Source organism: Ailuropoda melanoleuca, chromosome 14 (genome assembly GCF_002007445.2).
Source record: "Ailuropoda melanoleuca isolate Jingjing chromosome 14, ASM200744v2, whole genome shotgun sequence".
Lineage (NCBI taxonomy): Eukaryota > Metazoa > Chordata > Mammalia > Carnivora > Ursidae > Ailuropoda > Ailuropoda melanoleuca.
In genome coordinates, this window is record NC_048231.1 from 40,634,838 (window position 1) to 40,659,788 (window position 24,951).

The window sequence follows — 24,951 nt, forward strand, 5'->3', positions numbered from 1 at the left end:
GGAGCCCGCTCTGGCACTGGGGCCTGCGGGCCTGGTGGAGGTGAGGTGGGCAGGCACCGTCTTGTGCTCAGAAGCAGCTCAGAGCAGTCAGCCTGTCCTGCCGGCGAGGAGGTGGGTCTTCTGAGCTCCGGCGGACGTGCAGCCGCTCCCGTTACGGGGCAGGGGCGCCCCGTGTGACGGCTGCGTCTCCTGGCTCCTGGCTGAAGGCTTTGCCTTTGTGTGGCCTGCTTCGTCCCCGTGGCGGCTGCCAGTCCTCCTACTTCAGGAAGGCTTCAGGGAGCCTGTGGCTTAAGCCCCAGAGGACAAAGGAGGAAGAGGCGTGGGATCTGTTCCCTGCTGTCCCTCTTGCGTTGTGCAACCCCTGACCCCCAGCCCTTGACACCAGGAGGGTGCTGGGGCCTGCCCTAGTGTGTGACTGACTCTGTGTTCTTGAGGGACACACATCTCCTGCTGGCTTTTTTGGCTAAAAATGTGTATGGAGTGAAAAGCTGTCCAGGGACCAGGGCAGCACCCCAGGCCAGGGCAAGAGCAAGATGGGGATGGATGGAGGAGCCAGGCCCCCGCCCTCTCCGAACCCTGCTGGGGTTGTTGAACTCGGGACTCCAGGCCCTTCCCCAGAGTTCCGACGGGAACCAGCATCAATGATTAACTTGACGGGCACTGCGGACGGGGCTCCAGCCTCGTGAGGGCGGCGAGGGGCGGCGGCCAGCCACGGCAAAGCTGTTTGGATCATCACTGTTGGTGTTTCTGTGCCTGGTAAACAGTGGCCTGGGGGGCACATCACGTTGTGTGTCCCAGTCTCCCAAAGGTCAGGACAGCAAGTGGAGGGCGGAGGCCCTGGCAGCTAGGGACACCCCTTGACCTGTCCCGTCTCTGAGTTCAGCAAAGATGTCACAGGTCAGGGGCGTCATGAAAGGTGAGTCAGATGATAACCCCAAGCGCAAGGCTCAGCAGCGTCGGGGCTCCTGCCACACGGCCGAGGAACCGAGGAGCCCCGAGCCACTTGCCCCCGGCCCAGCGGCCCTTGCAGGCACTTGCACACAGAGCGGGGTGAGCCGAGCTTTGGGGCCGGGCATCTGAAGGCGCTGCGACAGCCTGGAGGGTCGCAGGTGGTCCTGCAGGCGCTCCATGTGGGCAGGGGCGACGTCCACAGCCGTTTGGTCGCCAGAGTAAGGCATCTGGGCCCTCGGCCTGGACCTCCTTCCTGAATGTGGTTTCACATGCTCAAAAATTCACATTTTTGGAGCCTAAGCTATAGGTGGTTCTAGGGGGACCAGCAGTCCTAGGATGCAAACCATCCCTTACAGACGAGGGGTTTGGCGGGAGCTGAGCAGTGTCCTCTGGCCGCCTGTCTTCGTGGCCCAAGGACGAGGCCACGTGCTGGTTTTATCGGAGCCTTGCGGGGGGGGGCTCACTGAGAAAAATACAATTTACAAAATCAGGGTTCAACGTGAAAGTGGACATTTACTTGGAACAATTAAGAAAATCATAATAAACCACCAGTTTAAGAAAACCAAGAATATAAAAAAACCCAGAAAACTGTTTTGTGCTTTAAGTTGCTGACACTCTCTGATGGCTGCCCCCCCATTTTTTTGGCTGCACGTTTCCCCGTACTCTTTTGCTATGACGATGCGGCTGCAGGGTTTTGCGGAGAACATGGACTTTTCTTGGGCCACTTCAGCCTGTGCTGCCCACGTGCTCCCTGGGTGGGGACAGCAGGGTCCTGTCCTTTGGGGGCCCTGTGGCCCAGCCCCGCCCCTCCTCACCTCGGGCAACAAGACATCCATGGCAGCCACTGCCCCACCGACGGCCAGCAACGGCCTGGCTGTGGGTGGAGGCGACCACCCCACATCGCATGCGTATCCCCTGGAACCCAAACCAAGTGGATCCCCACTTCGCCTGCCCCGCACATGGACCCCTAGCTTTGCAGACACCCCTGCACCACCCACCACTAGGGGCTGCCGTGGAAAGTGGCCGTGTGAGTTTCCTGGGGTTGTTCTAACAACTGGCAGGCGCAGGGCCTACGACCCTGTGCTGTGGGCAGGCGTCTGACCTCGGGCAGTGAGGGTCTGTCCTTCCTGCTTCATTGGCTGTGGCCGGACCTCTGCAGTCTTCGTGTCTCTCTCTGCCCGGTCCTCCCTGTGTCCGGTCTCCCTCTACTCCCTCCTGAAAGGACGCCGAGGGCCCTGCATAATCCAGGGTCACATCCCCACCTCCAGACCCGTAACTCCATCACGCCTGCAAAGACTTTGCATTCAGGCCACACTCACATGTCCTGGGGATCAGGATGTGGACATCTGTGGGGGCTGCTTTCCAGCCTGCTGCGGCTGGAGTAGGGGAGCTTGGCGACCCGGGCGGGGTGGCCGGGTGGCCATGAGCCTTCCTCAGTGCCTGGGATCTGAGGGTCTGTCCTCCATGCTGGCAGGGCTGCTGAGTTGACCTTTGTGGAGGCGGGCACATGTCCTGGTCATGCTTTGGGGTCTTGGGCGTGTGGTCAGCCTGGCAGTTGTGCGCTGATGTCCCCTCCGTCTGCTCAGCCCCGTTGGCGTGAGGCTTCTCACCCGCATGGTTTACTCCTGCAGCAAATGTGTGTGGAGCTCCTGCTGGGGCTGTGTGCGGGGTGGGGGCAGTGTTGTTCAGAATGCTCCTGGGGTTCCCTCTCTGGCTGGGAGGTGGCACTACAAACATCCACCAACGACCACGGGACCAGTGTGCCCGTGCTGGCCAGGGCACTGGTGGAGCTGGGGCCTGGGATTTAGCAGGTGGACGAACCGAGGGGGTTTTGGGGCGGGGAGACAGCCTGAGCAAAGCGAGTGGGTGAGGAATGCGGACCCCGGGTCTGCCAGGCTTTTGACCACGGGCACTGGGTGGTAGCAAACTGGTGCTGCTTCCGTGCCCTGCTTGTTTGGGGCCGGGTGCTAAGCAGCCACGGGAAGCCGGTAGCCCACCGGCACTGCCAGGGAGGTCACAGCCCAGCCGACTCCTGACCCCTCGGCAGGTGTGAGATGAGGAAGGGGTGCTGAGCAGCAGTGGGGGGCAGACAGGCCTGCGAGCCTGTGAAGGCCAGCAGCGACCACTGACCCTTGTCTGGAAAGTCTTACTTGTTTCAGCGAAGGATGTTTCTTGAGGAGCGGGACCCTGTTGACCTCGTCACCGTGTCCAGGGCCCAGCACAGCCAGGCACGTGGGAGATGCCCAGAGAAGGTAGCAGACTTGTCCGAGGTCATGGTGCTGGTAGAAATAAAAGGCCAGGACCTTGATGCCTGGGAGCCTCTGCCAAGTCTTGTTTCTAGGAAACACTCCTGTAACCTTTTAGGGTTTTCTTAAAACACAACACCATTTCTGCCCAGTGCCTTAGATGCGTGTTTTTGGGACACGGAGGCTGTAGGCAGAGGGCCTGGGCTGCGTCGTGGAGGGTTGCACACAGTCTAGTGAGGGAGCAAGGGCAGCTGGGGAGTACATGGGAAGGGCAGCAGGGCCTGGACATCAAGGAGGGCTTCCTGGAGGTAGTGACCTGAGCTGGGGTGAAGCACCTGCTGGGTTTGAAGGGCGACGGGCCAGGGACTTGAGGCAGAGCCAACGGTTTGTCTGCAGGCAGGAGTTAGTGTGGGCATTCTGGGACGTGGGGGAAGAAGGTAGGTGGGTTGGGCTGCATTGCCAGAAAAGGTGGGCGAGGACCTGGGTCCTGAACCTCAGCTAGGAGTGTGGGCTCCCCTGGAGATGGGGTGAGCTGGGGCAGCCCTGCCACACTGGCCCCGCTGCAGGAGGCCCTCAGGTCCAGATGCAGAATAGCTGCCCATCCTCACCAGGGCCCCAGATTCTGTCCCCCCACAAACCCCTGGCCCCTGCCTGGGCCTGACCCCCAGCATGTTGGGTAAGTGTCCTGATGAGGAGGGAGGAGCCTGTGGTTGCAGGAGTCGGCAGTGGCTGCTGGCCCCTGACCCCACCCTGCCCCCAACACGGATTCTGCCTACAGTGCTCGTCCCTGGGAGTGGTCTGGCTGCTGTCCTGAGGACACTGCCCATGTTCCATGATGAAGAGCATGCCCGGGCCTGTGGCCTCCCTGAGAACACGCTGGTGCTGCCGTGAGTGTGGGCTCCGTGGGGCCCCAGGCGGGGATGATGACCAGCTGTCATCGGGGTAGAGCTGTGCTGAGATGGGATGGCCCCAGCAGGGTCCAAGGAGCAGGCTGTGGTCACTACTGCTCTCTCAAGCTTTCATGGCTTTAGAGTTGACCGACAGCCCCCTTTCAAGTGAGCCTCGGACTCCCAACACCTTGGGGGTCCCCAGCCACATGTGGACCTGAGCCCATCAAGAGAGGCAAGGGCTAGCCCTGGGTAGCCCTGTCTCCCCCTAGTGTAAGGGTCCCTCTGTTTCTTAGCTCTCGGCCAAGGCTGCCTGGTCCCTTCACGGCTGTCAGACTGAGAGCAGAGTCCCCCTCCTGGTCCCTGAGCTCCTCCTGCCAGAGATTTCCTCTCGCCCAACCTCCCTCTCAGAGCCGGTTCTGCTAGGGAGCGGCCTGTCCTGCCCCATCCTGAACCGTCCTGTGGACCAAGGTCCCTGTTCCTGGCCTTTCAACGGGCCAAGAAGGATGATCCCGGGGGGAAGGGAGGCTGGGCCCTGTACTCGGGATGCTGAGAGACTGTGAGAGGTNAGCCCCGACCAGAGAGTCATCTACAGGGTGCTGGAGTGCCAGCCCCTCTTTGACTCCAGTGACATGACCATCACTGAGTGGGTTCAGATCGCCCAGACCATCGAGGTGCTCGGGGAGTGTGGGCAGGGCTGGGGTTCTGGGTGGGACCGGGGGGTGTGGGCGGGGGTGGTGGGCCGGGCAGGGCCAGTGACGCAGAAACCCTCCACTGGGGTCTGTGGTTGTGGGGTCGGCCTGCCCGGCTGGAGACTTGGGAGCTCCGGGAAATGGCAGCTTTAGGAAAATGCTGGACCCTCGGGTTACATCCCAGCTGCAAGGCTCCTGAGGCCCTTTACCCCCTGCCAGCAGAGGGTGGGCAGGGAAGGCCGTGTCCACTTTCCTGGTGAGGAAATGTCCTGGACAGCTGTCCTGGTTAGTATCGTGGGCTGGGATGCTCGCCGCTTCCCTGAAGGGTGACAGGCTCCATGCCTGACCCGCCCTTCTCTATTCACCCCACCATGCCCACCCTGAAGGTTGGGACTTAGTGGATTTGGGGCCCATAAAAGGCACAGGTGCAGGTCTCATGGTTTACAGCATCCAGTGTGGACCCCTTACCTGCTGCCAGAGCGCCCCTCCGTCAGCTTTCCTCTCTAATCTGCCCAACCTCATCGCCACCAGCCCTCCTCCTGCACAATCCTCACCCTGTTACCTGATGGCCTTCCAGCACCTTCTCCAGTTCCAAGTCTCACCTGCCTCCCTTAAGAAGCCTTGGAGGCACCTCCCACAGGCTCCCCTTCCCTGCAGTTGGGGACTGGCCCCAGCCACACGCTCATGTTCCTCTGCTTGGGGGACAGGAGCTTCCTGGGCCCCATCCCCTCTCACTGTGAGCAGGACAGGGTGTGGTCCTGGGCCTGGTCCTTATGTCCCTGAATGAGCCCACTAGCTGACAGTGGGCTTGTCCGTGGCCATAGTCTGGGGCAGTCTCCCTGCTGTGTGGCCAGCAGCGTCCTCTGGTTGGGGCCTGACTGCTTTGCTGAGTTCCCAAGACTGCTGTCCTGGGCGCAGTGTCCAGCCCCATGCAGACTCAAAGGGCCTTCCGGGGCCTGTGGCCCTGCCTATGGCAGTGCCCTGTATGGCCAGCAGAGGGTGCCCCAGCCCACGGCACGGCTCAGCAACGGCAGTTCCAGGGTCAGCCTGGCTTGGTCTTTCAACGGGCCAAGAAGGATGATCCCCTCAGGAGGGGCTCGCCCCTTTGGTTCCCAGAATCGTGCACCTTGCATCCACAGCCTGGGGCAGGCACCCTCCAAAGCCCAGCCTTGGCTGCCTTGTAGGTGGTGGCCAGAGGATGTCCTTGCTGAGGTGGCCAGTGTACCTGGGAGGCCTTCTAGCCTTTGCTGTACCTGGAAGGACTCTTCCCCATGTTTGCCCACCAGCGTCCTGCCCTCCTGCCAGGTCCTGTTCCAGTCAGCGTCCCAGATCACTGCCAGCTCCCAGCGCCAGCTGTGCCTCGTGCCCTTTGCTGTGTCCACGCTTGGCCCTCTCTGCGGGGCCATGGGCTCACAGCCCCCTCCCCCTGCAGCCACTTGCCCTGGAGGCTGTGGTTGCACAGCACGGGGCTCTCCAGAGGTCCTGAGCCGAGTTCTGCTCTAGTCCTCCAACTGACCAGTGTTCTTGGGAGCTCTCACTTGGCATCGGCTGGGGGAGAGGCTGGCCAGAAGTCTAGAGTGGACCTTGTGATCCTAGGAGAATGTCCGGAGACCTCCACCTCCCCCAGGCCGTGTCTTTCAGGCAGTCAGGAAAGGAAACTGTCCTGGGTGTAGGGAGAGCAGGGAGGAGTGAGTGGGACTCCAGGCGGGGACTTGCTTTCCGGAGAGCGCCTTCCTGGCCAGCAGTGACCCAGATCCCACCGGTGCCTCCCCGACTCCCTCCCTTTGCATCTGGGACCCTTTCCTTTCTTCCCCTGGAGGGGACCAGCTGGGAGCCTTTCCCCTGGGAGGAGGCCTAAGCGTGCTGCCCCCGCAGAGACACTACGGGCAGTACGACGGGTTTGTGGTCATCCATGGCACTGACACCATGGCCTTTGCGGCCTCCGTGCTCTCCTTTGTGCTGGAGAACCTGCAGAAACCCGTCATCCTCACTGGCGCCCAGGTAATGTCCCAGGCCGGCTGGTGGGCATGAGGGCCTCCCTGAGGCCACAGGGGGAGTCAGCACTGTGGGGGACCCAGGCCAGACCCCGGGCCTCTTTCTCAGCCCTGTGGCTCCCCGAGGCAGTGCCTGTCAGTGTGTGCTGCCTGCCAGGCTGGGCGGCGCCTGGGTCCCGCTGGTGCCAGCTCTGCTGTCCCCAGGTGGGCGCGTGGCCTGCTGTCAGCCTTGTCCAGCTGCCCTGTTTTTGTCCCTTTCTTCATGCTTCCCACCGATGCCACCGTCTGGGGCTGTGTGACTCTCCCCCCAGGTGCCCATCCATGCCCTGTGGAATGATGGCCGGGAGAACCTGCTGGGGGCCCTGCTCATGGCTGGCCAGTATGTGATCCCTGAGGTACCCTCCCCCTCCGTGGTGTGGGGGGCGGGGGGCTTGGCCAGGGGCTTGGGTGGACCCTCAGGTGGGACACTCAGGGGTAGAGTCAGGCAGGGTTTTGAAGATCTGCCTCTCTCCGTACAAGTGACATGCGTTGTCACCATAGAGAAGCTTGGAAAATAAAGAAAGCAGAAGGAAACAAAGCCATCCACATTTTACTTCCCAGAGACGCTGCTGTTAATGGCATGCTCTATTTTCTTTCAGATTACGTATCTTTTTTTTAAAGATTTTATTCATTATTTGAGAGAGTGAACACGCGCACCAGTTGGGGTAGGGGCAGAAGGAGAGAGAGAAGCAGACCCCCGCTGAGCAGGGAGCCCCAACCAGGACCCCCGGGATCATGACCCGAGCTGAAGGCAGGCGCTTCACCGACGGAGCCCCCCAGGCACCCCCAGATTACGTATCTTGTACATGTCCAAACTACCCGTGTGTGCACATGGGCGTTTCTGCAGAGGTAGACCGGACCCAATATAGCTGTGGAGCTGGCTTTCCCTATTCAGCACCTCCCCGTTCACGTGGGGGCACAGGGAGACCTTACAGGGCCCCTCACATTGCAGGGGACCCCGTGCTGGGAGGTGGGCACCCACCCGGGGGAGGGGGCATCACTGAAGTGCAGTGCCACTGTGCCCCCCGCCCCTCTCCAGGAGAACAGCTAGAGCAGCTCCAAGATGGGGGGGAGAACTAGAACCCCCACCCCCCGAGCTCTGGAGCAGGGCCTGCTGGGACCCCGCCACTATGGGAAGGGGTGTCTCTCTGCACCCTTGGGCTGAGTTCACCATGGGCTCCCTGGGGAGCAGGGGTGGGGGCAGTGGGCAGGTGGAAACGGAGGTGGCAGGGCCCTTGCATGACTGGACCCCCGCCCAGCTCTCCCCAGGCCCTTGCCGGGAGGGGGCAGGGTGGGCAGGTGCTCTGCTGGGGCAGCCGTCAGTAGTGTCTGCGGGCTGTCTGCAGTGGGCGCTCTGCTGATGGCGGGGGAAGCTGGAGGGCACAGGGGCTCCCCAGTGCTGAGCCATTGCCTCTCCCCTGTCCTGCAGGTCTGCCTGTTCTTCCAGAATCAGCTGTTTCGGGGCAATCGGGTCACCAAGGTGGACTCGCGCAGGTTCGCGGCCTTCTGCTCCCCGAACCTGCCCCCTCTGGCAGTCGTGGGCACCGACGTCACAAGTAAGTGGGGCAGGGAGCAGGGTCAGCCCCTGCCCTGGCTTTGTGCAGGGAGCTGGGGCCAGGAAACCTGCTGGGGTTGAGGACTCTCCGCCCGAATTGAGAGCGAGCACAGCGCTCGTTCTGCCCTGGGCTGCGATGTCAGGGGCTGCTCCGAGAGGGCGGCCTGCTTGGGCCACCAAGGTGGGAGGTCCCAGCAGGTAGCCTCAGCCCAGGGCCTGGGGACAGCAGCAGAGGAGGAACAGGGTTGGGGGACCTGCCCTTCATGTGTCCCCACCCCTCCCCCCAGCCACGTGACCCCCAAGCCCAGGAGTCTCTCTCTGTGACCGTCTGTGACCCTGCCACACACCTTGGTCCCCCTGGGATGTGGTTCCTATGTTCCGACCTCCTTTCTGGGACTTGCCGGGACTCCTCTTCCTCCTGGGCCTGGCAGGCACCCCAGCCCCTAGGGAGCCCCTTCGCCTCCCTGTCTCTGACCTTGCTCTCAGCCAGGGGTGCTAGCTTCCTCAGGCTTCCCTGACCCTGGGGGGAGTCACTTCCAGGGCTGCCATCTCTCCACCCGGGATGTCCGCCCTCCTGCTGTGCCCCCAGTGTGTCCTGGCTCCACTCTGCCCATAGCCAGCCCCTCCACTCCCACTCCCTGGCGTCTGAGGGCGTCTGTCCCCACCCCACCAGTTGTGGGATCCTGTCCCAGAAACCCCTTGGCGGGCGGGGTGCTGCAGGACCTGGCAGAACCAGCCTCCCTCTGGGGGGTTTTAGGGCTTCGCAGCCCTGCTCCAGGTGGGCTCACCACGGCATGGGAAGGCGGGCTTGCGTCTGCGGGACTCGGGATTCGGGAACCCAGCACCAGCAGGACCAAGGTGGCTGTTATGGTTGGACGGCTGGCTTTTGCCCGGGGCCAGGGCTGGGCTGTGGGGGCGGTTCTGGGAGACTGGCACGGGAAGAGCCCTTGGGGGTCTCCTCATGCAGCAGCCTCTGAGTCCCCAGAAGGAGGAAGAGATCAAGACCAAGGGAGGAGGGGGCTGTGGGTGGCCCTTGACCTCCTAGGGCCAAGAGCGTCCTGGGACGTGCCCGTGCCGGGCAGGGACTGCAGGGCAAGAGGCTTTCTGGGAAGACTGCTGACGGGGACTCAGAGCAGGGAGGCGCTCTGGCCGGAGCTGTTGGGCCGTCCGCAGTGAGCAGATGACAGGCAGGCTGACTGCATAACTCTGAAAGCCCCCAGTGCCTTTGGATCCCCATAGGACACAGAGACGTGGGAACCCCAGCATGGGATGCACAGGACTTGGCTGCCGCCTGGGCCCTCTGCCAGGCAGTTCAGCCAGCTGGAGTGGCAGAAGACCAGAGGGTGGGCCACCGAGGCAGGGAGGGCCACACGGCGAGGTGTTGGCTCAGCCCAAGCCCTGACTCCCATTCTGGTGGTCTTATCCTGCATCCCCCTGCCCCCCCCATCCCCAGCCCCGCCCCCGGGTGCCTTCCAGGGGCTGTAAGACAACTCACATGCCCAGGGCTCCAGGGACCCTGGGGGGGGGTCCACATGCTTGCTGAGGGTGCCCAGAAGAGGCGGTGCACACGCCGGTGCGGGGGAGGGGGGGCAGGTGGGCTTCCTTGCCATGGGGGATGGCTTTGCTCAGCCCCTCCCACCCCGCGGCCGGTGCCCACTCCGAGCCTGACTCCCCGTGGGGACTGAGTCATGCTTCATCCGGGGCTTCCAGGGACGCACTGGGCCAGCAGGCGCCAAGCAGCTCCCTGTGGCCGGCAGGGCTCAGTCTGTGATGTGCTAGGCCTAGGCGGCGGAGGCGGGGGGTGGGGCTCCAGGGTGCAGGGCTGAGGCCGGCCCTGAGGGGAGAGGCCACCCCTGGAGCCCCAGGCCCAGGGCCCCCTCGGATGGCCTTCTGCTGGCCCGCTGAGTGTGGGCATGTTTGGCACCGCCCGCCCCGGCACTGCTGTCAGGGCCCCCCCCCCGGCTGTCCCCAGAATCATCCTCTCCTTGCCTTATTACTTCCCTCTGGGAGGCCAGCATAGACAGGGGCTTGGGGGTCAAGAGGGGCTGTAGGGACACACGGAGCCCAGGGCCCTCTGTGCGGGGGCAGCTTAGACTCCCACACTGAGTGTTGGGGGGTCTGTGCAGGGAGCTGGCCTGGGCTCGGCTCACCCCATGCTGCCGTCCCTCCTTCCTGTCCTGGCTCCTGGCGGGAAAAGGATGTGGGCTTCCACGGGCTCTCGGGGGCATGGCCCAAGCACACAGGGAGGGGGGTGGGCTCCCTTTGTCTCCGTAACCCCCTCTGTGGCCATAACTCCTGTGTGGCGGCAGCACCCCCACCCACCACCGGCTTATCTGCTCGCCCAGATGGGGCGCACGGCCCTAAATGAAAGGACGCCTCTCACTGCTGATTGATGCTGCGGGCCCCCTCCTGCTGCCCATCCCCCAGCACCCCTTGGATGCAGCTCGAGGGGGCAGTGTGTGTCCGGAATGTTCCCTGGTTTATTACCACACATGGATTGCTCTGGTGGCAACAGCAGGAGGCAGGCAGGCTCACAGCCCACCCCTCCCCGGGAGGAGCCCCGGGCCAGGGTCCTGGAGATGCCTCGCCCCATTCTCGTCCTGGCTCTGTACCTAACTGGGTGGGTAACCTTGGTGGCCCTTCCCCACTCTGGGCCTCAGTTGCCCTGTGCTGGATTTGGTACCTGCTACCTCAGATAGGCTCTACGGGTCAGTCGCCGCCCCCCATCTCTGCCCCCATTGGGGCTACCCTGTGCCCAGGATTGAGAAAGTGGGGTCCTGTGCTGGGCTCAGGGCTCCTGAGGGCTCAAAGGCAGGCCCAGCCCCTTCTCCAAGAGTGATACAGGAAGGTGGGGAGGCCTCTGTTGGCGGGGCCTGGCAGAGCAGTGACCTTCTGACCCCTGGGGAGACTGGCCTTCTGGGGGGCTCCTCCATATGGCAGGTTGAAGGGGCCCTGGCCCCGAATATCTGCCCCTCCACTTTGCACAGGGCCTGGGGGGCGCTCCTGGAGCCCTTTCCTCCACCTTCCCTGCGGTCAGGACTCTGTCCCTGTGGGGTCCTCCTTGCCCCCTGGGCTCCATGCACAAGCGGAAGCCCTCCCAGGACCAAGCTGAAGGCGGGCAGGATTTGAGTTGGGAGTGGGGCCAGAGGAGCCAGCCTGGGGGTCTTGGCTGCCCGGTGGCCCGCACGTCCCACACGTGCGCCTCTGCCCTCACAGTCAACCAGGAGCTGGTGCGGAAGGCCCGGGGGAAGGCCCCGCTGGTGGTGCACAGCTGCATGGAACGGGACGTGGGCCTGCTGCGCCTCTACCCCGGGATCCCCGCGGCCCTGGTAGGGACCCGGCCCAGCCCTGCACGCCCTCCACGCTCCCCATGCACCCCGTGGCTTCCTGGTGCCTGCCTTCCCATCCTGTCCCCTGCACTGCCCCTTCCCGTCACCCACCCCACGGCAGGCCCGGGCACGCCAGGGACAGCAACTGTACAACGCCCCTCAGCCTTCACGGCTGAGGCTGACCTCTTTGGGGACCGAAGCTGCGTGTGTCCCGGGGACCTCCAGCCCCTCCCTCACCTCCTCAGCTGAGGCTTCGGGGCCCATCTTCCCATATCTGCAATGTGGGCTTGACCCCGCGGATGCTGGTGGACTCACGGCGCCCGGTCCAGGGCTCCTCTGGGGCCGATGGGGCATGGCCCTGAGACTGCGCTCTCTCGTGGGACTGTGCTCTCTCGTGGCTGCCCAGGTGGGCCTCTGTTTGCTCCCTGCTGGAGGCCCCTCAGCCACCCGCTGCCACTGGGGGGGCCACAAGGCCCGACTCTGTCCTGCCTTGTGAACTGGGCTCAGTGCCGTGTGGTTCCTTACACGGAGGGTGTCTGAGCGGCAAGCACGCCTGGGGGTTGGAGGGTCAGGTGGGGGCTGCTGGTGCCACTTCAGAGGTGCTCCCAGGCTGCAGGGAGCTGGGGCCACCGGCTCCCCAGCTTGGAGGACACTTGCTTTCGTGCTGTGACCAGCCGGGCACCGGGGCCCCTCTTCTGTGTGGACAGAGGTGGCTTCACAGGGACGTCCCCACACACAGGGTAGGCGTTGGCATGGGCTGCCCCTGAGCTCTGGGTCACAGTCTGTGAACCGGGACCTGATCCCCTCAGAGGGCACTAAGGACAGCGGGGTGGTCTTTTCACCGTGTGTCCCCCATGCCCATCTCTGGCCGGGCCTAGGACAGGCGTTTTGCAGTATGTGGCGCATGAGCGAGACATACCGAGCACTGCAGAAGGCCAGGTAGGAAATGTGGGCCTGAAAGCTCAAGTGAACAGGCCCGGCCTTCCCAGAGACTGGACCCGAGACCATGCGGGACGCTGCTCCTTCGAGCCAGGGGGGGCCACAAGGCCCGGCCCCCAGGCCCTCACAACACCATCCCCTCATGAACTCCGGGGCTCTGTGTCCCTCGCAGGCTGAGGGTCCGTGATGGCCTTTCCTCCCCAGGCCCCTCGGAAGGCAGAGACCCTGAGTCGGAGGCAGTTCTGTGGGCCCTGGAGCGGGATTGCACGGCTCCTGGATGCCGGCTCATGGGCGGGAGCCCTGGGGTTTCAAGGGAGGCCTGCTCCGGGGAGGGCTGGTCTTGCACATGAGGGCCCAGGAGCTCTCGCTGGGGGTGGAGCTGGCCAGGGAGCCCACACTCCGTGCTCTCACCACGGGGTGGGTCCTGGCCTGAGGAGGCCTTACATTGGTCATGGCCAGAGGTCGCGGCACGAGGCTGCCATGCTCTGGGAAAATCATGCTGGGGCTGTGAAGTCCCAGCCTGGTTTCTCATGAGATTTCCAGAACACCCACAGCTGGGGAAATGAAGAGTCACAGAGCTGGCTTGGGCAGGGGGAAGGACGCCAGGGGGCTGGCTGTTGCCGGTCTCCGTGGGCTCCTGGGCCATGGGGCAGGGCCTGCCGGTGGCAAGCACTGGCCTGCAGTGGGTCTGGGTGTCCAGTCTCCCCATTCTTGGATGTCTACCAGGGACAGGTATGCAGTCACCTTTGGCCTTTGCTGGAGAAGCCTTTCTGGTGAGGGGTGAGGGCTCCGACAGGGGACACTGCCAGAAGGGGAGGTGCTTGCAGCACTGCCCGGGCCAGGGGCTCAGCCCTGGGGCTCCCAGCTGTATGGCAGGGTCACAGACAGATATGGGGCCACGCCGGAGGCACTGCCCAGCACAGGGCTCTGCTAAGCTGGGAGGCTTGTGTCCCTCCATGGGGACCACCCACGTGTGAGGTGGCCCCAAGACCCTGTCGTCTGTCTTCTGAGAGGAGCTTTGTGGCCAGGCAGGATGTGGGGGACGGCACCCCTGGCTGACTTGGAACCCTGTACGTGTGTTCAGCTGTGGGGCACTTTCCCCAAATACTGCCTTGCTGGGGGCTTCCCCTGCTGTGTTTCAGACAGGGCAGGGCCAAGGGGGTGGACTGGGGGCCACAGGGCTGGGAGCAGTGTGGAGGGGGTGTTCTGATCATGACCACATCGACCATGGCCTTAAACCCTTGAAAGGGGACAAGGTGTCTCCTGGGAGGACGAGGTGGGGAGCAGACCCTCAGGGCTCTCCGTGTGGCCTGCTCGGGGTCGGGGCATCCTGGGTGCGTAGAGAGCAGCCCAGGCTGCTTCTGCCGCGGTCGAATGAAGGTTCAGGACAAGCCTGTGGGTTCCCACTGCTGGAGCAGGAGGCCAAGGCCCTCCCCACCCGTGTCTGAGCCCCGCAGGTCCGGGCCTTCCTGCAGCCCCCCCTGAAGGGCTTGGTCATGGAGACGTTTGGCTCAGGGAACGGGCCCACCAAGCCGGACCTGCTGCGGGAGCTGCAGGCCGCGGCTGAGCGAGGCCTCATCATCGTCAACTGCACTCACTGTCTGCAGGGCGCAGTGACCTCCGACTATGCAGCTGGCATGGTGGGGGCGGGGAACCGGCACCTGGAGGGGGAAGGCACGGGCCCTGTGACCCTGCACCCCATTTTCTGCTCGCACCCCTTTCCCCCCAGGCCATGGCAGGAGCTGGCATCGTCTCCGGCTCCGACATGACGTCGGAGGCCGCCCTGGCCAAGCTGTCCTATGTGCTGGGCCAGCCCGGGCTGAGCCTGGACTGCAGGAAGGAGGTGAACACCCCTGGGCTTTGGGCCCAGGCCCCTCGGGCTGTGGGTGTGGGGGCACGTGTCACAGGGCTCCCTGGGGCATGGCGAGGGGGTGACTTGGGCAGATGGTGGGGCCCAGCCCAGTGGGTGTGTCCCTGGGTTTGAAAGGGGGCAGGGATCCGGGGCCTCCCCACTGGGGGGCAGGACTGGCTCTGAGGCCTGGGCTCCCTCTCTCCTTGCTAACCCCAAGCTCAGACTCCCCACTCTTCCATTGTCTCGGAGAGTTGTGGTCTGGCACGGGCCAAGGCCCCTCAGATTGCTCCCAGGGAAGCCCCTCAGCCTTCCTGGGGGGTCTCAGACACAGCCAGCCTGGGCAGAGGCAACGGGGTCCTTGGGCGACGCGGGGCTAGTTGGGTGGAGGGTGGGGTGGGCCTGCAGGGACCTAGCTGGGGTCAAGCTCAGGCCTGGGGGCGGAGCCTGAACTGAGGAGTTTCGGGCCCAGGGCAGCCCTCACCACCTGCCCTGGGGGTGCCTGGGCTGGCAGCAGAGCATTCCTGGCTTGCTGTGTTCTCCTCCCCCAGCTGCTGGCCAGAGACCTTCGTGGGGAGATGACGCTGCCTGCGGGGGCCAAGGGCCAGCCCTCACTGAGTCGCAGCACGCTGGGCCGGGGGGTTGCCCAGCTCCTCACTCTGAGCCAGGTACTGCCCAGGGTGTGTGGGGGGGTGTGTGCACGGGGGCCTGAGGGGCGGGTCCCTGCTGGACACACCGGGCACCGGGTGTGGCCGCCACCATTCCAGCATGCGAGCGGGAAAGCACCAGGCATGGCCTGGTTCCGGTCCCAGCTGGAGGGCTTGGGTCATGGCAGGGACGACTTGAGAGGATTCAGGATTCAGGCAGGGAGCAGCACCTGGGGAGCGGCCGAGACAGTTGAGGGGAGTCTTTGCAGCATGTGGACAGCGGGCAGAATGTGGACCCATCACCAGTGGAGCATGGAGGGGCATCTAGGGCTGCACTTGGCTGGGCTGGGCCTTCTGCCTGCCAGTCCTGGCCCCAGGTGCCATGTGGCCCATGGGGGGGCAGCACGCAAGGGGAGTGGGCACGCTGCTAGTAGGAGAGGGAGCTGGGGTCTTCCTGCACCTGTGGGGTACATTCCCTTGGGACTCCCCCTTCACCCTCCCAGCCAGGTGCAGGGGGCGACAGGGGAGCTGAGGTCATACTTCAGGGCCTAGGGTCTGGGGTTCAGGCTGGGCTAGGCCTGCGGTGGTGATTAGAGCCTGGTGCCACACCTTGCAGCCATCTCTGGCTGAGGTGTCCAGGCCTGGCATCCCAGTGCTCCCCAGGGTCACGCCACACGTGGCAGTTTCCCCTCTGCGGGGTGCGGGTGGGTGGATCCATCATGGACAGCTGCAGTCATGTTCACTGCCCCGTGCCAGGGGCAGGCCACGGTCAGACAGGATGCTGGGATGTGTGTGGCCTGTTACTGGGTGGCCGTGTCAGGCCTAATAGTTCAAAGGATGCAGGCTGACGGACAGTAGCTTTGTGGTCAGGCCACGCCGGGGGTACCGGGCTGACGGTGGGCTGGGCCACGTGTGGGGCTGCCTGTGGAGGCCTCTACTGGCATTCCCGGCCCTCTGGAGTCTTGGGGAGCTCCTAGATGACCGACGGCATCCCTGGAGCTGGGGCCAGGCTGCCTGTAGGAGCTCTGCCCAGGGAGCAGTGCCCTTCTTTCCAGGTGAGGGCCCCAGGCAGCCCTTCCCATGCTCCCCCGAGCGTGTGCCTCGTTGTGAGTCTGTGCGTTCTCAGTGGTGGCCGCGGCTGAGGAATTGGATCTCAGCGGGTGGGTGGCCTGCCCTGGGGCACGCTGCAAGGAATGACGGAGCCGGACTGTGGCCTCAGGCCCCTGGGGGCCGACGTGCTGAAGACTCCAGGGTGCCATTGTCTCCACCCAGGAGGCCGATGCTGTCCGGGACGCTGTGGCGCCTAGCCTGGCCTGTGCTGCGGCCCACGCTGGCAACCTGGAGGTGTTGCAGGCACTTGTGGAGCTGGTGAGGCCCCTGCCCCTCCTTGGGGACCAGCCCCAACCATGCCAGTCCCCGGGGGCCCACAGGACAGCCTTTCCCTGGGGCCCTGCTGTGCCAGGCCGGGCAGCCCTCTGGCAGGCGACTAAGGGGCCCACAGGGGCCGTGCCAGGCCCCACTCCCGGGGTGCACCCTGACCCTTCCCATCCCTTCTCCCTGGCCTACCTGACCCTGCCCAGCGCTCCCTCAGCAGGTGACAGGGCTTTGCGTCACCCCAGGGCAGTGACCTGAGCCTAGAGAACTTTAACGGTCAAACTCCTCTGCACGCGGCCGCCCGGGGAGGCCAGGCGGGGGCGGTCACCATGCTGCTGCAGAGAGGGGTGGATGTGGACTCCCGAGATGAGGACGGACTCAGCCCGTTGCTGCTGGCCGTGAAGGGCAGGTACCTGGGGCGCCCTGCAGCGTGTGTGCGGGCTGGGGCGCCGCGTGCGGTGCGCTTGGAGAGGGCTGCCCGTTTGCCTGTGGTGACCCAGCTTGCTCAGCAGAGCTGGGTGGGGCCGAGGACATCTGCTTCCTAGAGCCTTACCCACCCCCAGCCCAGCTGAGCACAGGGCCAGGGCAGCCAGCAAGCAGGGGGCTGGGAGGATAGGCACTGGGGCCTGAGAATGTGCCCTGTCCTCTGCTGGGGCAGCCCATCTCCTTGCCACCCACCCCCAGTCCTGCCTGGCATCTCTCCGAGGGCGGGCATCACCCGCTCTGGCCAACAGTGGAAACTCAGAGCAGGTGGTCACGAGGTGGGCAGGGCTCAGAGGGAGCTTGGCTCGGTATTCTAGAGGCTTCCATGTGTACGGGGCCTAGAAATTGCTGGGAAGACCTTATGGGTGGGGTGGGGCCCCTCTGGTGTCTCCTTCCCCGTGGTCCATACAGAGTGTGCGTGCGTGCACACGTGAACATGGGTGTGAGGGCTCGTGTGTGTGTGTGGGGGGGGTCGTAGCTCTTGTGTTTGATCCTTTGTTGGCTTACTTAGCGGCAGTCCCCAGATCCCTCGCTTCTCCTTGGGGGTTTCTCCCTGGGGGCACTCGGCCTGCCGGTGAGTGCTTGAGAGTCTCATGGAGAGAGGATGAGGTGTGTGAGCCTGGGGTGGCCAGACTGTTGGGGTCAAGTCCTGGGTGCCCCAGTGGTGTGAGCCCTGGGGTGGGCATGTCACCCCCAGTGAAGAGAGTGATAGGTAACACTTTACCAGACTCTTGTGAGCACGGGGCCGGGGGTTCCCAGGGTGGGGGTGAGGGGCTGGAGTGACCTGGCTGCAGATTCCAGGCTGTGAGTCCTTGGGCGTGGGTGGGGAGTGATGAGCTCACCGTCCCGGTCCCGCCCCCTCATCCCTGACCCCCCCAGCACAACAGCCCCCCCAAACCGGTCTCCCGGCTTCACTCTCCTGGGCCTGGACCTGCTGTGCCCTGGAGGGCTCTTTGGGGTGGGGAGGGCAAGGCCTGGGGGCCCCACCCTCCTCCCCAGGCTTCCTAAAAGTGGGGTGACCACGCAATTTACAGTCCGAGGACACTGCGGGGGAAGAGACCTGGTTAGCAATTACGCTGTGAGAGTCTGCCTCTGCACATTCTGTCCCCTTGTCTGGCCCACCCATGCCCCCACCCCGGCCCTGCCCCCACCACGCACCCCCATCCCATGCATCCCCGTCCCACACACCCCCCGTGGGTGGCTCCAGGCTTGGCCCAGGCCCGGCAGCCTCTGGAAACCCGCTGACATTGGGGCCCACTCTGGGACCCTGTGTTTACCTTTATCTGCCAGTGTCTCATCTCCACCCCACCTCCAAGGGCACAGTGCAAGCCCAACTGACTCAGTTTCCCCAGGCCCAATCTTGGCTGGAGCGGGTGTGTGCAGTGGAGCCGGGCTGCCCCCAGGGGCCCTTGGGAGTGAGTTGGGCCCTTAGGGTGGGGGCTGGGGGAGACCGTGGCAGAGGCCTCACAATGTGGGTGCAGGAGCTGCTCAGTCAGGCTGACGCCCCAGCGTGGAGTGAGTGCCGGGGTGCCTCAGACCCGGCCCCACCCTGCAGACCCACCATGTCCCGGGAAGGTTCCTGGATGCGCGGAGGGGCATTGCGCTGGCCTGGGCTGGGGCTGGGGGGTGAGGTGCTGCCCGCGTTTGAGCAGCGGCTGCCTGGGCAGGCGGTCAGCACGCTCTTTCTTGTGACAGGCATCGGGGTGTCATTGAGCTGCTGCGGGCAGCTGGGGCCTGCCTGTCCCCTGGGGAGCTGGAGGACGTGGGGACAGAGCTGTGCAGGTGAGGCTGAGGTGCACCTGTGCTTCCGGGAGGTGGGAGGCCAGCACAGGCCTTCAAGAGGGGACAGCTGGCCGGGGGGGGCTTCAGAGGAGACGAGCCCACCCCGTGCCAGCCTGGCTGCTGGAGTCTGCCCTGGAGGTTGAGGTGGCTGGGGGAGGGGAGCTGACCCCCCTTCAGGCAAGGTGACAGGTCTCCCGAGTCTGTCCTCCCTGGTGCAGGCCTGGCGGTAGTGGGGCCTAGTCCCTGTCATGGGGTAAACCGAGCCCCTGGTCCGCGGCGGTCCTGCCCCGGCACACCACAGCCAGGCGCTCGCGAGACTCTGACCTCGCAGGTGCCCTGAGTGACACCAACGCAGGCCTGGGGAGCCTGGGGTGCCAGGGAGTCGGGGGCCCTGGAGGCCTGCAGTGGAGGCGTGGGCGGTGGGCTGGGCAGGGGACAGGCCCGGGGCTGCGGAGCTCAGATCCTTCCCCCGTCCATTGGCAGCCCCTCCCCGTGCTTCTGCCGCTGTTCTGCCTGGGGTCTCTCTGTGCCACCGGTCAGCTGCCCCCACGCTGAGACCGAGGGCCGAGGTGGGGACTGGAGAAAGAGAGATGGACAATAGGAGAGGCTTGTCCAGGAGGCGAGGCCAGGGCACTGGTGGTCGCGAGCGCTAGGGGTGCTGGAGGCAGCCTAAGTCTGCAGCCCTGAACGGCAGAGCCCCTAAGCCTGCGGAGTGGGTGATGACGGGCTGGGAGTGAGGGGTGGGTGAGCTGTCTGCTCACAACAAGAAGGCCCCGCTGGCCAGCGCCTCCCCCACCCCATGCCTCTGTGACACACCCTCTCACAGCACTGGAGACCCCCAGCCTCAGCTGACCCTGGGGGTCCCAGTCATAGATGCGGGGTGGGGCGGAGAGACCCCACTGGCCCCCAGCGTCAGGCCTACCCACCCTGACCCTCAGTGTCCCCAGGGACACAAGCCCTGCTGGCCAGCCCGGCCCCACCCTTCCCAGGCAGCAGGGAAAGGAGGACTCTCAGATGTGACCGGGTGTTAGGGCCTTGCGAGCGAGGGAGGGGCCTCCTCACAACCGCTGGCCTTGGCTCTGAAGGGACTTCTGAGCTTGGTTCAGGGTTGTGTGGCCTCATGGGCTCCATGGACAGGTGAGGCAACAGGCCGAGAGGGGCGGTGGTGGCCAGGTTCCACGGCGTCCAGGACTCTGCTTGGGGGAGCTTGCATCCCGAGCTGCCTGGCTGGATCCGAGGGCCCTCCCGAGAGACCAGTGTGTGGGAGCTGGCGTGGGAGGCTGGTGACAGGTCTGGGAGGGGCTGCGGTGCCATCCAGCGTGATTCACCCCAGAAATCACTTAGCGCCACTGTGGGGGCTGCTGCTGCCATTTCCTGACCAGGAGGGAGTCACTGAGGCCCCTTTTGGGGGGATAGCCCCCCGCCCCCCCAGCGCCCCCAGCCCCAGTCAGCACAGCTGGTGTGCCCCTTTCCCTGCCTGGCCCCCGGGTGGGGAGTGGGCTCCTCTGAGAGGGGTGGGAGTGTGAGCAGGACCCTGGTGAGGGCCCCTTCTCCTTCTCTAGGGCCGGTGGGCCCGGTCCTTCTCCCAGTGAGGCCGGCCACGCCGCCTGCTAAGTCCAGGCCCACATCTCCTGCGGCAGACTTCCCTCCTGCCTCTGCCGACCCCGCCCGGGGAGGGCTGTGTTGTGAAACACGAAGCCGGCATGCAGCACTCCTTGTGGGGTGTGCGTGCGTGCCTGTGTGTCCTTGACCTGAGTCATGGTCACCCCCGCTGGGTGAACCCAGACTCCAGGCCACTGGTCAGCCCCCAGTGGGTCCCGCACTCTGGCCCTGCTGCCCCGGGCCGGGGCTGGGGTGCTGTGTGGGGCTGGCTGTGTGACAGGCCCCGGGGCCCTGACAGCTTGTCCTCTGCTGCCTTACCCAGGCTGGCGTCCAGGGCAGACCTTGAAGGCCTTCAGTCCTGGTGGCAGGCAGGGGCTGACCTGGGCCGCCCGGGATACGACGGGCGCAGTGCCCTGCTTGTCGTGAGTGCCCCAGGACCCCTGCTGCCCTCTCCTAGGCCACCTCCTCCAGGAAGTCCTCCTGACAGTTCCTTTGGCTCCCTCGCCTCCACCCCTACCCCCAAAGCCCACACTCCTCCTCTTCCTTCCCATCCCAGGCCCCTCCCTGGGCCCAGAGCTGTGGGGACAGGGAGTCACAGGCATGGGGGAGAAGAGCCAGGGAAGGTGTCCTGGTGGGTGGGAGGTGGCAGGGGTGGAGGGGTGTCAGGGGCCTGGCTGCTGGTCACATGCTCCCTCCCACAGGCAGAAGCCACTGGGAACCTGGAAGTGGTGACCTTTCTGCAGAGCCTCCAGGGTGGGGCTGGTGCCCAGGCCTCAGGCCCAGTAAGTCCCCTCCGCCCTGCCAGCATGAAGGCTTCCCCATGAGGCTGGCCTCTGGCTTAGGGAATGTGTCTAAGGGCCAGTCCTGGGGACAGAGCCAGAGGAGGCTAAGATGGTCAAATCGTTAGGCCTGCAGAGCCCCTTGTGTAGGTAGGGCACACACTGTGGAGGGGGAGCTGAAAAGCGCCTGAAGGGAGCAGTCAGGGAGGGCTTCCCATAGGAAGGGTCAACCTCACACCTCTTGCATTCTGTCCTATCAGGCCACTCTGTGACACACCCTCTCACAGCACTGGAGACCCCCAGCCACGGCCAAGAGGTTCCTTGAACCTGGAAGGGACCTCAGATCCCTCTACTGCATGTCCTGCCCACCCTGCCCCACCCCACGGGGCCAGCTCCCCACAAGGGGACCCCCTGGGCCCGGCGCTCCCCCCTGCCTCCCAGGGTAGGTGGGCCCAGTCCCCAGCTCACACCCCCTTCCCCCACTCCCATCATCTGGCCATCCAGAAGTCTCTCCAGTCTGGCTGGAATCGCTCAGGTCCTCGGGTTCCTCCCTGGGAAAAGCTGGCCCCACTGGTGAGGTGCCTGGGCTTGCCTGTCTGCCCTTCCCCCAGCCACTACCTGTACTGCAGGAGGGAGGTCTCTGGAGACCTTGCATTTTCAGGAAGTGCTGCCTGGTGTCTACCCTGAAGCTGTCCTGCTGAAGCAGCCTAAGCCATTCCTTCCTGTTGTGGTGTGCTGGAGGGACAGCAGCACCCCGCCCCTGACTCTGACTGCAGTGTGCCCCACTGCCGGGACTGCTTCCCATTCTGTTTCTGAGACAGCCTGAAGGTTTTGTTGGGCAGAATGGCAATAAAATCTCTCTGGGGACTCCCCCCTAGGTCCCCAAGCCCAGCTCCAGTGGGTCCTTCTGGGTCCCAGGACTGTGGGTATGTGTGTGGGGAATTGCACCCAGGCTCTGGGTCAAAGGGCACCCTGGGGGTGAAGGACACCCAGCCAACCCTTCCCGGGGCAGCACGAGGGAGGCGTGCGAGCCGGGCCAGCCCTTGCCGCTGTCTTGCCTCCAGCCGTGTTTGCTCAGGCTGCTCCCTCCTCCAGACAACCTCTGCCCCATCTCCTTTGGTCTGATCCTTCTCATCATTGAAGCTTGAAGCCCCCTCGTCCAGGCAGCCCCCACCCACATCTGCTTCTGCCTGACTCCCCCTGTGCAGACCGGACCATCCCGTCTCGCTAGTCCTCCCAGCCCCTCCCAGTTTCTGTCTGATGCTGGGCAGGGTTGAGTCCAGCCCCTTGTGCCCACGGCCCCTGCCTGGGGAGGCACGAGGGACCTGTGCTGGCCCTAGGTGCCTAGTTGCAGCAGCCCGGGTGGGCTGATGGGTGGGGGCAGTTCTCCAAGGCAGGTGGACAGCCTGGAGCTTTGTCAGAGGCCTGGCTGGGACAGAAATCAGGTATTTGGACCCCTGGCTGGTGCTCTGTCCAAACTATAAGCAGTCCAATGGGGCAAGGGCACCCCTGGGCTCAGGCCCACCCCCATGTGACTCTGCGCCTGGCCTGGCCAGAGGCTTTCTTCCTGCCCCCATCCCCGCCCCAACATAGTTCCCGACCCCTCCTTGCTGAGCATGGGGAGTGTGGGGGCAGGGAGAGGGGGCATGGGGGTGGGGAGATACCTCCATCCAGGTTCTCCACCACCTTGAACCTCTTTCACTGTCCATATGAGGATTCCCAACCATCTGTCCATCTGTCTGGCCCCTGGTTGGAGGCTTGGGAGAGCTGGGCCCAGCCTGAGGGCATGTGCCCCGCGGATGCCGGGCACCGCGTGACCTCCAAGAGCTCACCCTGGGCACCCACTGTGCAGCTGGGACCTCTCCCAGGTGGGCGGGACTGAAGGTGGCTCCACCCGCACCCCCGGGCTTCTCCGCCTGGTTCCCAGGCCCGGGCTGGCACCTTGGCTGGCAGCCTTCCAGATTCTCGCCCAGACACGGGTGTGCCTGGGCCTTGCACAACCAGGGAGGACCACATGAGCATGGCTGGGCCCGAGGAGCCTTTGCCCCACACCCTGATGAAGGCCCCATGAGTGCGGGGTGTGGGGGAGGAAGGGGGCTCGGGGCTTGACAGCGGGGTGACTGCCGGCAAGGGGGGGGCAGGACGGTTGGACAGAAGGCTGGTGGAGGCAAGGAGGGAGGAGGCTGCCTCTCAGGTCCCTTGGTGGAGCACACCCGCCCCCATGTCTTCTGTGTCCCCAACACCCTGCAGCTCCCTGGAAGCACCCCCCCTGGGCTCTGCTTGCCAGGGGTTGGGGCAGAGCCCATTGCTCACGGCCACTCAACACTCAGCACTTCTCTCAACCCCGAGGAGCCCCAGATTGTGAAAGCCGCAGGTGGCGCACAGCAGCCCACATGACAGCACCCTCCCAGAGCAGGTGTCAGCCTGCCAGGGGTAGAGGTGCCCACTGCATCCTGGGATGAGGATGCTGCCAGCATAGAAGGTCCCACTGTGTCCTTGGGTGTCCCACGGCGAGCACACGTTCTCTGGCTTTTCCCCAAGTGGGTTACAGATAGCAGGTGACAAGCTTCCACCAGCCAGGCAGGTGGGGGGAGCTCCCCTCCAGGGCTCACGGCGGGGGGGTGGGGTGGGTCCTGCACACCCTTGTGGGACACAGGGCTCTACAAGGAGCAGCTCCTGGACGGGGCGTGTGTCTGAAAGCCGTGGAAAATCACGGGCGCGTGTCTGGAAACTTCCGCAGAGCCATTTTGTGTTCTTGGGAAGAGGCCAGTCCGCATCTGTAAGTCAGGTCCTCTGAGAATCACAGAGCAGCAACAGGGCAGTAAAGGGCCAGTCCCCTAGGTCGCCATGCCCACCACGTGAGGAGGAACAGCACGCGGGGACAACGGTGGAGGCTTACCTTCTGCCGTGGGCTAGCCCCTTGCGTCCCTGCTACACTCCCGGGAGCGTTTGCTTCATCTGCCTTCCCATTTCACAGCTGAAGAAACTAAGGCCCAGTCCTGTACTCAGGGTTGCGCATCTGCACACGGGCCTAGCCCTGGGGCAGCGCCCTCGCCTCCGGAAGGTGCCACCGGGGGACACGGCATGGGGCTGGCATGAGATGCGGGAGAAGGCTTGGCAGGGCGAGTGCTGGGTAGATGCGGGAGGCACCCTGAGCCCGTGGGGTCTCCGAGGGCCCGGACTCTTTGGAGAGCTGTACTGCTCACACCCACTAATTTCCAGTCGGGTGAGGCCTGGCTCCCAGCGGCCCCTCTCAAATCACCGGGATCCCAGGCTTATCTCTGGGAAACCTCTCTCTCTCTCTCTCTCTCTCTCTCTCTCTCACTTGGGCCACTATCTATGTTTACCCAGTGTTTTCCATCATAAAGTCAGACTTCTCAGTCAGGGCCCCCAGGCCACCCTGCTCCAAGCCACGGCTCACGTGACTCTTCACGGCAGGAAGTTCCCTGGCTGGGCACACCTCAAGGACCCACAACTTGGGAGTGCTTGTCACCCTTCCCTCCCCAGCCGCCTCGGATGCGGGACAGTGACCCACCTTGCTGGATGAGGAGAGGGCACTGGGGCGGAGTGTGTAGGGAGGGGGCTGCCCCAGACGATGGGGCTGTGCCAGGGAGCTGGGGACGGGAGAGGCGGGCTCTTCCGGCCTGTGTGGTGATGGCAGTGGCGGTGGTGATGGGAAGAAATGCCCAAGGTCCTCTCCTGTTCGTTGGCCACAGGCCTCTGTGCCCCCATCCCAACCCCTAGCACGAACACTCAGGCCTGTGGACTCAGCAGGGGTGCAGGGGGGAGTCCTGGCTCCCCCT

At 64.6% G+C, this 24,951-nt stretch overlaps 1 protein-coding gene across 1 annotated transcript; it reads left to right on the top strand.

The window, feature by feature from the left end:
• Nucleotides 1–4,653: 4,653 nt before the first annotated feature.
• ASPG (asparaginase) lies at nt 4,654–22,134 on the top strand (the record flags this gene model as incomplete). Its single annotated transcript, XM_034642176.1, has 12 exons — nt 4,654–4,758; nt 6,652–6,777; nt 7,082–7,165; nt 8,239–8,365; nt 11,581–11,693; nt 14,090–14,272; nt 14,362–14,475; nt 15,033–15,149; nt 16,401–16,496; nt 16,748–16,911; nt 18,681–18,767; nt 21,409–22,134. Coding segments are annotated over 12 exons (1,743 nt in total), but the record flags the coding sequence as incomplete, so codon positions are not given.
• Nucleotides 22,135–24,951: the final 2,817 nt, after the last annotated feature.